The following is a 12,889-nucleotide window of genomic DNA, read 5'->3' on the forward strand; positions in this document are numbered from 1 at the left end:
CTTTACGGCACAGACAAGATACGAACCTACAAACTCGGCCTATCAGTGTCGAAGGTGCAAAACACAAGGCAATCGAAATGGAACATCAAGCGGGTAAATTTCAATGCTCTTTTTATATAGAAATCAATCGGGAGGACATGAAAACCTGGACTAGGCTCCAGACCTACAACTCTTCGTGGTGATCACCTTGGTTGATCTCGCAGAGCTTGCGCTCTAGCGCTTTCGCCTCTTCGTGATAGGAGAAGGCAACCCGTGCTCCGCCTTGAGCTGCAAGGCTAACATCAAACTCGGAATCTGCTCCGACGATCTTGACATTTCCGCCCATAGTGTGTTGAACGGCATGTCTGACAAGGGATCGATCGCAGTAATTTCCTAGGATGACCACACTGTTGGCCGTCTCGGAGCAGGTGATTCGACCATGCTTCTCATGCCTGCGACACCCTAGATCTCACTTCAAGTCAGTCGAAAGGTCCGGCAACGGAGAGAAAACAAATCAAAGTACCACTAACCTTGAAAACACATCAGCAATCGGTTTAGTGCTTCAACCAAAATTCGAACATATTCGCTTTCAACGGCTTTCACATCCTCCCATTGCAGTACCATGGGTTTCTCCTCGCCGGTAGCCCAGCCCGGTACATCAATGGGCCATTCATCAACCTGTTCATCAGGAATTTGCTCTTCCGCTGAGCTATTTTCCTCCCACCACTCTAAATCTCGTTGCTCCTTCATCAAATGTCTTGCACTGTAGACTGCACTGTACAATGCGTTATATGATGCGCCTCTCTCAATTTGGTCCTTGATAAACGCATCGTTCTTCGCCAACCTTTGCATAAGCATGTTTGTGATCACTTGAGGAGCCAATAAATCCAGCGGATAGCTGAGTTTGCATCTTTTGCCCTTCGCTTGGACATCAAAGTAGAAAAGCCCATAGTCAATGACAAGCACATTCCGGTTTTCTTTGGTCATTTTGACTTCGGTGATATTCTCCTCGAATATCTTATCATAAGCAACAGCCACCTGCTGCGGGCTGAATTGATTCATAGGGATAATACCGGCCTCCTTCGCTACCTCGGGCACCAGTTCCCGGGTAGCGTCGTCGAAATAGTCGGGTATCAAGAGAACTGCAGCCGTAATCTCGAATGGAGTGTGTGTCCTTGATATATTCTTGATGGTTTCAAATGCAGCCTTGAGTCCCAGTCTAGCTTCTTCGAGAGACGCCGGCTCTTGCATGCCCGGGTGCACTTGAGATCTGAACGGTGTCGTCGACAACGCTACAGCTGGGGCAAACAGTCCCTGGACATATTCCACGGCTATTTTCACCGCTGCCCCTGCCTGGGTTAGTGCAAAACGAGCTCCTGTTAAGCAGTCAAGTAGCATATCCGAGCCAGATTTGAGGACAACCACCATGAGCATTGAATACAGCCGATTCATCGAGTCGTATACAGCGGACATGTCTGGAAGAAATGCAGACCATTTGCTAGGCTCCGCAGTCTCCTTGCGGTAGTACTTATAGCGCTGCTGCCATGTGACTCTCCCGTACACCTCTAAAGAGGAATCCGACGAGCGAACAGATACCGCTGCTAAGACGCTGAGGTTTTCCGGGGAATGTGCGTAGACAGCAGTTCTAGGGAGATTGGTCAGCAAAAATGAAGTTAAGACAGACGTAGCACCTTACATGGCATCGAGACCAAGATTTATGGCAATCGGCTGCGTGGATGGCTCGCGGCACTCATCAGAGCCTGAGGCGAGGGTCAAGTTGCAGAATGCCGACAAAAGCAGGATGGCGCGAAGGCATAGGGAGATGATCATCTCGCTCAACATTCCAATTGATATCTCTGCTGCTCCTGTCGCATATTGCGATCATCACTAGGGGCCTCGTAAGCGAAGATCGGAAAGCAGCCCTCCTCAGAGGAAAAAACAACCGGTCTGGCGATATCGTGAGCCGCAATCGCCGCGCAATTAGTCATCTCAGGGTCCTCGGACCTCGGGAGCCTCAGGCAGTCAACGCCCCTGGGATTTCTTGATTCATCGCAAGTCTGCGTTTTTACCACTGGGATCACTATATGAAGATGATGATTGGAGGTGCATAATTCAGTGATCGTTGAATGTTTCTCGTGTCTTCATTATTCTAACTCCCGTGGGTTCCTCCTGTCGGTCTTTATTATATATCCTGTACCGTGAAGGCTACAAAGTCATGATCAAAACAAGTACCATGTCATTCCCAAGTGCGCAAGACCAATTCAATCACATGGGTAGTTGGAAGGAGACCTTCTCAGGGCCCAGTTGTTCCATGCCTCTTCGGCCGAACAAACAGGAATGTTGAAAACTCCTGGTGCGGTGATACCTTGGTCCAGGATCGTATCAAGCCCATCAGAACCGTCGACGTTGACCGTCGACCATCCATTCCTTTGATCGTTCTGAGACCACCCATTCAGAGACCTGTTGCCAAAGCGTGAGCTGCGATCTTGGAGACAATAGTCATAATAGAAGGCTTACCCATTCACCACGTTTTCCCACTTAATTGATCCCCAAGTTTTGCCATCCAATTGATCGGCACCGGGAAGCCCATAGAAAACAGTAGGCTGACACCAATTATCGGAGCCACAGTTGTGCACGGATGAATATGCCGACTTGGCGTTCACAAGGTAGTAAACGTGGTTGTTGTAGCAGTACCCGTACTCGGATGCAGCTTTCTCTTGGAACCACCTCCATACCGGGTTTTTGTTGTCATATCTATATAGAACTTTTCCGTCGACGCAGTCGGTCCCACCATCCATGATAAATGGCCCATTCTCACCATCCCTCCACGCTTCGGGGATGAGGTACGTGTAGAACGCCGTCATCGCGATTTCCTGGTACTCCAGCTCACTTGGGGACTGCCCTGGCGTGATCCATGCCCCGTCTCTGATCAAGTTGTATAGCTCCGCTTGCGCCATGTGAGAGCCATTAAAATATTGCGTAGGTGTGTTGTTCATCGCCAGTTGCCATCCGTGGGTCATGTTGCCAAGCGCATTAGTGAGGTCCGTTTGACTGGCGATCACCATGGACCTTTTGCCTTGTTAGTATTTTGTCCAAGAATGGTTGGTATGTCGAGATCGCTCACGTCACATCGTTCTCGGAATCCTTGATCATGGTGATGGAATTGGTCATGATGGGATTCACTTGGTCTTTGATCGTGCCCAGCCTGTTACTAGGGATGTCGAGTTTCTTGAGCCCTATTTAGACGATAAGATAAGGATCCACGATATATATGACCTCGGAGTGGCAAGGACACCTACATATATTCCATACCGGTGCCATGAAGAGTGAAAGTACCAGACTGATGATATCTAGTGCCAACTTGGAAGGGCCCGCGTAGGTGGAAGTGGGGGCGAACGTCGAGACCATGGGATCAATAGCTTGTTGGGCTTGAACTGAACCAGTCTCAATCCCAGCATTGATGCCGTTCAGTGTCTGGAAAAGCGGTGTCAGAGTGGGACTCGTCGTAGATGAGGGAGTGGCGCGTCTCACATTCTCATATTCAACGAATGAAGCAACGATGAGATATCCCGCGGAGTTGTTAAACTCGGTACACCCAGGTAAAATACCAGAGCAACCGTCCGTCTCACCCAAATTATCACATTTCAGCCCCTCGGGGCCCCTGAAGAATGACGATATCTCTTCGGAGAACTGACCCAGAGGGTTGGTGAGCTTGTCGTACCAGTCTGTTGCTGCATACCAGGCGTCGGAGGTGTTGAGCGCTGCCCACCGCTCTGAAGAGGCCATGTTGATGTCATTGGCAGCTTGATCATTGCAGGTCCGGTCCCGCCAAGTCTTGATTGTAGAGGTAGACGTAGCATTAGAGGCGGCTGCGGTTCGTGACGTGGTGCGGGCGGCACTGGACGTAAGCAGCGCAGAAGTCTGTGTGCTTTCACCCTGAGATATCGCGCTACTCTGTGTGGTGGCTAAAACATTGGACCCTCGTGTTGATGATGAAGGAGAGCTTTTGGCCAGAGACGTAACTCGAAGTAGCGTGGTTGAGGATACAAAGCCCAGGTTGGTTTGCGAAGTCTTGTTGGACAGAGTTGCGCGACCGCTCGCACCACTGATGGAAGCCTCTCCAGTCGCTTGAGAGACACTGTTGGCTGTCGATGGGGGGTTTGAGGCATGATTCGACGGGAACGGAAGCTTTGTTGTCTGGGAGGTACGATCAGACACGACGCCACTGAACTGTGAGGCACTGCTGGGTGGAGTGCCACCGCCGTTCGAGAAAGATGTGCCCTTGGCAAGTGGTCTGTTGGATGGAGATGTGCGGCTAATCTGTTCAGAAGGTCCCTCGGACGAATATGCAGGGCTCGCTTGAGAAGTACTGCTTGTAGCTCGAGATTGAGAGGGACTAGTTGTACGCTGAGAATGAGTGCTTGCGGACGGTCCACTGGATAGAAAACCACTACTCTTCACTTGAGAGTTTGTGGACTGCGGGATAGAATCGCCAGCTGGGTATTGAGAGTCACTGGCGGGTGATATTTGGATTCTCGTGGCCTGTTGAGTGGTAGAAGCACGGTTGGGAGGCAATGAGCCGCTGCTTGTGGGCCGAATGAAAGGACTCCCCGATGGGAAGGGGACCGGATTTGTGAAGAAAGAGATGCCCTCGTCTGGGACGCTTTGACAGATAAGAGCACCTTGGGTAATGGCGCCGAAAAGGGCCAACAATGGCACAAACGTCTCGAGAGGCACCATGATGGTGGAAAATAGAAATATCGAACCAAGGCTTTGGCCAGGAGATTATAATCTCTGCAGATCTTGCCAGTCCGCTCTTTGGATCTTAGAACATAAACTATCGTCGCTGTCACAGCACGAGTATTTATCTTGATACTTGAGAAGTTCAGGTCATATTCCAATTTAGTCCAAACCGAATTAGTTCGCATCTTCACGGTTCCTGAAAAGCCCTCGATCGCTCCATGTGCGTTGTGGGAAATGAGAATCGAATCCACCGGACACACGACCCTGGCTCGCTACAAAGGGCCAAATGTGTACTATGATGGAATCTCCGAGTACCCACCTAACGACTCCACCGATCTAGGTAGTTGCCAGGACTTATCCAATATCAGTATTTGAGCGATTCATTCGCTGATAAAGTCATCTGTGTAGGGCCGTTCAACTACAGTAGCCCAAATTGGCAATTATGAGATCCCTACATAACAAATGGAATGCAGCTAGTTTTTTGCTCTAGACAACATATCTAGATTCTGTGGTGAGATACGAGTGCGACTAATCGCCTTGTAGGCCCAGGTATGTCTCCGCTTAGTTGAAAACCGGAGCTTCCGTGCGGGATGAAATGCCATCCAGAGGCTTACCAAGGGCCTCGTGCTTTGGAAGCAGTCTACGAGTGGATCAAAGTTTGGTCTAATCGGAACTACCTAACCATACGGGGTGGTTCATACCGAACAATTAGGCAATCGAAATGAGCCGTAGAAATAAACCTTCCCGTCCGGTGGATTGGAAGGATTCTAGAACTGCGCGATGATTCGCGCGCATTAGGCCCCGACAAGGCTGAGCAGAAGAGCATTAGTCCATTCGGGGTTTAATCATCCACTCAAATTAATGGAGATCAGAACGTGGCAGATGCATGTTATGTCGTTGTCGCATTAGGCGTTGTATTGGGGCCGCCTGAAGGAAAATTGAATATAAAGTAGCAAGGCTCGCTCGTGTTAGATCCCTTATGTTGCTATGCAAGATATTACATGTGCTTGTTCTACTCCCCGAGAGCTATTTTGTGGTTATTTCTGAATACAAGCATACAAAAAGTCGTCTCCAAGAAATTGGTATGGCCTAAAGTCAATCGATATCTTACTTCACCAAGTTCTCCCCATTCCCATCCGGGGCTGAGTGAAGCCCTCAACTTCGGGAATGCTACTTTACTTCTCTCTTCTGGCGTGCGCTCCAAGTCTTGCATACATTCGCATGTCGCATGTTCAAGGCCAATCCGTCTGTGTCCGCAGGAAGAGATTAGAAAGTGGAGATCAATTCATTTCATAAAAATGCGGCTATATCACAGTGGCTGGCTCGCAACCTCAATGGTGTTCTTATTATTTCAATGCGTGACTGGTCATGGTCAGAGAGCAGGAACTGCCACCTCATCCTTCTCGCTTTCTCCTCCTGCCTTCTTGACGCTTTTCCACTCCAAGAAGCAGCTCGCCACAAACATCGCCACCATCAAGGCGAGACTCACTCGGTACACATCTCGCAGTCCCTTCATGTATGCTTTGATGACGGCATCCAGTTGATCCAGTTGTCCCAATGAGCCAAGCACGTGTCGCATCTCGGTCGCGCCAGCTCCAATGATTGCCTTCGGGTTGACCGTCGGCGCGTCCTTGCGAATTCCGTCAATCAAACCATTCTGGAAGACTGACTGGCCCACTGCAAGGAAGAGAGCACCCCCTAGCGACTGGAAAAACATGAGCGCCGCTGTTCCTACCGGAATATCCTCCAGTTTCAGTACAGTCTGGACAGCAGTCATCGGGATCTGGAAGCCTGCACCAACCCCGGCACCAACCACAATTTGGTATCCGATCCATTTGCCACTTGGAATATCGACGTCGAACATAGTGATAAGACCGGTTCCAATTGCAGCGATGGCAGTGCTGACGATCAGGAAAGGTGTATAGTACCCGGCGACGGTAACCATCCCGCCCACGAGCACGGAAGAGACGACGGTGGCTAACATCAGAGGGAGGAGCTGGATCCCGGACTTCATGGCAGACGACCCTTTCACACTCTGGAAGAAGATGGGAACATAATACACCAGGAGATAAAAGGCACCGCCGAAGAGCAAATTAAACGAGGCTGCCGAAAGCACGGTGCGTTTCTTCAAAATGTGTGGGGGTAGCGTGGCCTTCTCGCCCAGATAGACCTGCGAGACTGCGAATAGAACAGCCAGGATCCCAAATCCCACGAAGAGACCGATGACGCGCGAGCTGTTCCACGCGTACTTGTTGCCTCCCCACTGCAGCGCTAGCAATAGGCAGACAACAGCCGGTATCAACAGGCTTGCTCCGATCAGGTCCAGCTGCCTAATCCGTCCCAGGATGGATGTCCCAGAGAATTCGCTCTTGCTTGGGAGGCGAAGGACCAGAAGGATAACCACGATTGAAAGACCCCCGACGGGAAGGTTAATGTAAAAGCACCATCTCCACGACACGCCATCCGTGAAGGCTCCGCCAAGAAGGGGACCAGCAATTGAGGCGATGCCCCAAACCATACCGGCCATACCGAAGATGAGAGGCCGCTTGGTCAGGGGCACTGTCATCGAGATAATGACCAATGCCCCTGAGAAGATGCCCGCTACTCCGATGCCCGCGATGGCTCTTCCAACAATCAGTACAGTGCTAGATGGTGCCACCGCACAGATGAGCGATCCAGCCTCGAATATCAGGATCGCTGCTAAGAAGGCCCATTTGACCTAGGTATACTCTATCAGTGGACAGATCCTTGTGGCAATAGTAGAGCGGGGTCCCTCACACTGAAAATCTTGTATACCCTGCCGAAAGAGGGCTGCAGTGCGGTGGATGTCAAGAAGTATGCACTTCCATACCATGCAATATCCGTGATACTTGAACTGGTCGGTGATCTTTGGAATTGCGACGCCAATTATGGTCTGATCGACGGCCACCAGAAACATGGCAAGGAAGAGGGCCAGCATGATGATGACCACTCTGGAGAGAGGTGGGTATTCGGGCTCGGTTGCGAGGACGATGTCCTCGACGTCTCTTTCGACCGAACTGTCGACCTCCATCTTGCTCCTGGCTTCCGTCATCGTTAATTCTTTGAGTAACGACAGCCGATGGTAGAGACAGGAATAATCTGCACACGCCGGATGTAGATCCGATTGAGGGAAATCTCGACTTGGAGGAACAGCCAGAGAAGTAGCAGAGGCCAGTTGATGGTGCTGGATAGGAGGGAGAAGAAATTGGGAGAGGAAGAGAAAGAGGAAGGGGAAGGTACAGACTGTGAGCTAATTCAAGGAAGGAGCTGCCTGAGGCCGGAGACTGCCATCAACAACCATCTCAGTTCTCTCTCGACTATTCAAGGGTCACCGGAGGTGTTGAACAAGAGCAAGCCCAGTCAGTCTATCTCTCCACGAGAAAGTGGCGATCCGTTGCACAGAGACTGTTATGACGCGTTGAAGAATGCAACTCCAGAATTGAGAACCATTTATAACCTGATCTGGCATCGGGAGTCTACCATTTGGACGGCCTAGTCAAATGTGAGACCAAACCTTGAAATCATTCAAGCCAATCAGATGGCCGTCGCTTCCCAGATAGCCTCAGAACTTCCATCATATCTTCACTGGAACACGATCGATATCGGGGTTCTCACCGTCAGGCGTTGAGTCGTTCAGCATCGGCATCGTCCGGGCCTAACTTGTCTATAGCTGGGAGCTCACGCTAGCTCAAGGATGCACCCGTCTTCCAAGGTTGTCTACGCGGCTGATTAGCACGCAGACCATCGCCCCCCACCATCTGGATGGTGCCTGGATGGTGCTCTCTTCTCTCTCCGGGATAAATAGTCGACTCGTCACACTCACGCCCTTGCTATCCTGTCTCCAAGATAATGACGGCGATGAAGGCTCTGGCTTTCAGCGGGTTCCGAGGAGTTGGATATGTTGGCCGCGGCCCATCGTGGCTAGTTTGTTGTTCCTGGATCTGACAGCGCCCAGTATTTCTGGGTGCATAGCTTTGTGGTCATGGATTGGAGGGTAACATCTAGAAGGACGGCGATGCTGGTCGTTCTACAGGACTTTGACGCAGAGGATCTAGCATCATGGGGTGATAGCCACTCTCCTTCCATCGACGCAAGCACTATATCCCTATTGCAAATATTCGACAACTGCTAGGCTCAGCGGCCAATTTCCAAAGGGGCGCATAATTCAAGCCCCGCTATGGGAGGGAATGTCATTCGAATCTAGCGGTGTCGGAACGTACAACCTCGGTGCCTCTCGTTGAACAGAGCCGACGCTGCTAGTATGGTTAGAGAATGCCGTGCAACACCACCCAACCCGCTGATAGGTTAGCGAGTTATATCTCTCAATGTGCAATTTTCCGCTTCTTCCACGTTACGCGCTGCTCCTTTAGATACCCTCCGAAGGGGTGAAGCAATCTTCTTGAGTAATATCACCGGCATACTCGAGTGACCCGAATCCCCGGTGGTACTAACTACTGCACTCCTTTCGCGAAAATCGAAATGCGCGCTTCCTCGGTCGACTATCAGAATCTGGGGGAGATGTCTCCGCGACAAAATAGATCTCCCTCGTTGTCTCCGACCGCCACTGATAAAGATTTGCCCACGCAAACCACAAGCGACCAACCTCGTCAGCCTCTGTTGAGCTACGGCGATGTCTCAGACTGGTACAGAGACAACCCATATATTCATCATGGATATCGTCCCGTGTCCAACTCGACTCCGACATGTCTGGCCAGTCTATTTTATTTGCACAACGAAACCGTCAACATCTACTCCATCTGATACCCGCCACCCTCTTTTGCCTGGCCCACGGCGTCTTTATTTACTACTTCCAGACGAAATACCCTGATGCATCGGTCCGGGACTACCTTGTGTTTATAATCTTTCTCCTCACGGCATTTCTGCATTTGGGGATATCTGCCACTTTCCACACTTTCATGAATCACTCAGAAGAAGTCTGCCATGCCTGGCTCCAGCTTGACTTTATCGGAATCATCATTCTCACTCTTGGAGACTTTGTTTCCGGTATTTCCATGATCTTCTACTGTCAACCGGATTTGAAGCGAAAATATTGGACAACGATACGAGCAATCTCTCCCTCTTTTGTTTGGGCTACGTCGGGTACAGTGCATCTAAAAGAACGTCGTCCCAGATTGTCACGCTCAGTTGTCTGTCGATATTTCTTCTCGTCAACCCAAGGCTTCAAGGCCTCGCTGGCGGACCTTCCGCCTCGGTGCCTTTGTCGGTACCGGCCTCTCGGGACTCGTCCCCCTTATTCATGGGATCCGGCTCTTCGGTGTTAGCCAAATGGTCAAACAGTCAGGAATATCATATTACCTGGTCGAGGGCTCGCTGCTACTACTCGGTGCAATATCCTACGCGGTCAGTCTTGCAGTCGCAAAATCAGATGAGACCAGGGAGAAATACTCATGATCTGTCTAGATACGAGCGCCGGAGCGCCTCAGACCAGGGAGTTTCGATATTATTGGCTCTTCGCACCAGATTTTCCATGTGCTGGTGGTGCTGGCCACGACTGTTCATTTTATGGGAATACTAATGCCATTTGACGACAACTATCATCACCGAGTGTGTAAACTATCATGGAATCGGACCTGATTCTGGGGAGCCAAAACCAAGTCTATAAACAAGGATGCATGTTGATAGAAGCAATGCGAAAGGAAATGCATTCCATTCACCATGATAACGGTATTCAGGCTCAATCATAACAAAAGCACGTCATCTATGTAGGCGTCTAAAATATGTATACAGAACTCTATGTAATTCATCGAATTCATACTTCGTGTCGGGCACCGTCGGAGTCCTCCTGGTTCTCCTGGTGGATCGGAACTTCCTTAACGTCGTGGCGGAACTGTTCTTCCTCTTCCTTGAGCTGTTCCTTGAGCTTCTTGTTGGCTCGCCAGATCGGCTTGCACTGGAACAGCCGGTCGACCTTCTCCAGCGGAATGCCGCTGGTCTCGGGGATGAGGAAGAAGGCGAAGAAGAATGCGAGGAAGGAGAGGGACGCGAAGAACATGTACACGCCGTATCCCATCTTGTCGAACATCTGCTCGGTAAACCGGGATACCAGGAAGTTGAACAGCCAGTTACTAGCAGTGGTGAAGGCCTGGGCCAGGGATCGGAAGTTGGGATCAAAGAATTCCTATTGAGAGGATGTTGTTAGTCGGGTTGCGAGGTTCTCAAGGGATGAGGGACATACAGAGTTGATGACCCAAGGAGTACCGTTCCAGGTCGGAGTGTACACGGCAGTCCAGAGGTAGAAGAAGAAGACCGCGGCGATACCGCTCCCAGTCAAGTGATCTTGCTTGTGCTCGGTGGGCTCGACGATGTAGATGTATGCAGCAATCACCCACATGCAGATGGAGCCAGTGACACCACCGATAAGAAGGAGTTTCCGTCTTCCAAGTTGATCGACCAGGAACAGCAGCCAGATGATGGTCATGACGGCCTTGACGACACCGAAGATGCCTGTCATGACATTGACGGTATCATTTTGGATTCCGATGCTCTGAAAGTAGTTAGTACTTGCATATAAGTTACTGTTGACACAGATCGGCTTTCTCGCGTATATGGGCCTACTGTCAACGCAGGTAAAGAGAGATTGGAGACTTACACGGAAGATGGTGGGCGAGTAGTAGTTGATGGCGTTGATTCCGGAGCCATTCTGCCAGAAGAAGAGCATGCAACCAAGGAAGAGACGGTACATCAGGTTCGGGCGCTGGGTGAGAGCCTTGAAAGGCTTCCAGAAGCCCATGCCGACGACGGACTTCTGAGACTCATGGGCCTGGTCAATGGCGGCGATCTCTTCAGTGATGTAGATATCGGTGGGTGTCAATTGACGGATCCAGCAAAGGTTCTGCATGGCTTGGTTCCGGCGATCCTTAAGGAAGAGCCAGCGAGGAGACTCGCGAATCCACAGAGTGCCGACCAGGAGCATGCCAGACGGAATGATCTGAACAGCGAAGGGAATGACCCACTGTTCATGGTCTTCAGGCATGGTTTGTTCGACACCGTACTATAGAGAAGGGTCAGCCGGTGAACAGATGAAGAGATTTCCGACGATCATGACTCACGTTAATGAAAAAGCCGACCATGCCGCCGACCTGCCAGCCAAGCTCGTACAGACCGACCAGTCGGCCTCGGATGGCGGGAGGCGCCAGCTCGGAGAGGTAAATGGGGACAATGTTGGAGGCGACACCGGTCCCTAGACCAGACAGGACACGTCCTGCGTAGAGGATTCCAAGCCCGCGGTCGCCATTGGCACCGCATTGGAGGCCAGCACCCAGAATAAAAGTGGCAGATGCGATGGCCAGACACACTCGGCGGCCAATCCAGTGGCTCAGCCCGTATGTGAGAAGGGCGCCGAAGAAGGCACCGGCAATGAAGAGGGAGACGATGTTTTCACTGATCAGGTCTCGCTGCGGCTTGGTCATTTGGTCGAGACCGAATTCTCTCTCGAAGGAGGCGAGAGTCACTGTGGTACCGATGAAGGCACTGGTATAACCGATCATGTTGGAGCCGCATGATGCAACGAGAGCGAGCATGTAAACTCGCCAGTTGTAGACCGAAGGTGGCGTCGGCCGGTCCTCGACAAGTGCGAGGATGCCCATGGCTGTCAGGGGTGAACAGCTAGAGGGGAAAGGAAGGTGGAAGGCGTGGTGGAGGCAAGAATGGTCGAGAGAAAATTCTGCAGAGCTGGGTATAGACAAGTGGAAGAGACGGGACGGCCTCTAAGTAATGTCTCGTTCCCCAGTGGGTGTGCAAGTCTCCCCAACGAGCGCTCCCCACACCCTACGTCGCGTAGGGCCCCATTATCCGGGGCAGTATGGGGTTTGGAAGTGAGGCTACGACAGCTAGGATTACAATCCCACGGGGTGAGCATTTGGCCCGGGGTAGCGTTTTCCCCGGTTGAAACGTTCAGCCGGGGCCAACGATTGGCCTATATAACTAAGCCGGAATCCTATTTCCAGGGTTGAAAAAGAAGTTCGTCTTCGCGGGCCAGAACTCCAGTGATCATCCTCGTGTTGCGAGGCCATATATCCAATGGATGGGGCATCAATGGCAGCGTGTGTATGACATGGCCCACGAGGCACAAGTCTGTTTACCTGCTGAGGATTTCCTTGCAATTACCCGTTGCACGCGAGTGCGG

The 12,889-nt window shown here is 51.2% G+C and overlaps 3 protein-coding genes across 3 annotated transcripts; all 3 read right to left on the bottom strand.

Moving 5' to 3' along the window:
- Nucleotides 1-163: 163 nt before the first annotated feature.
- On the bottom strand, nt 164-4,719 carry N7459_005700 (uncharacterized protein; the record flags this gene model as incomplete). Its single annotated transcript, XM_056944884.1, has 7 exons — nt 164-441; nt 510-1,624; nt 1,676-1,844; nt 2,249-2,439; nt 2,497-3,048; nt 3,104-3,215; nt 3,279-4,719. Coding segments are annotated over 5 exons (2,298 nt in total). The 3' UTR covers nt 164-441; nt 510-1,624; nt 1,676-1,842.
- A 1,375-nt stretch (nt 4,720-6,094) lies between these two features.
- N7459_005701 (MDR family MFS transporter) lies at nt 6,095-7,795 on the bottom strand (the record flags this gene model as incomplete). The annotated part of the gene is made up of 2 exons (XM_056944885.1): nt 6,095-7,441; nt 7,574-7,795. The coding sequence occupies 2 exons, from the start codon at nt 7,793-7,795 to the stop codon at nt 6,095-6,097; spliced, it is 1,569 nt and encodes a 522-aa protein (XP_056799220.1).
- A 2,718-nt stretch (nt 7,796-10,513) lies between these two features.
- Nucleotides 10,514-12,350, bottom strand: N7459_005702 (sugar porter family MFS transporter; the record flags this gene model as incomplete). Its single annotated transcript, XM_056944886.1, has 4 exons — nt 10,514-10,882; nt 10,940-11,248; nt 11,354-11,755; nt 11,814-12,350. 4 exons carry the CDS (start codon nt 12,348-12,350, stop codon nt 10,514-10,516), a joined length of 1,617 nt encoding a protein of 538 aa, XP_056799221.1.
- Between the last annotated feature and the right edge of the window lie 539 nt (nt 12,351-12,889).

This window comes from Penicillium hispanicum (assembly GCF_028827665.1).
Source record: "Penicillium hispanicum strain IBT 35686 chromosome Unknown utg000005l_segment0_segment0, whole genome shotgun sequence".
Lineage (NCBI taxonomy): Eukaryota > Fungi > Ascomycota > Eurotiomycetes > Eurotiales > Aspergillaceae > Penicillium > Penicillium hispanicum.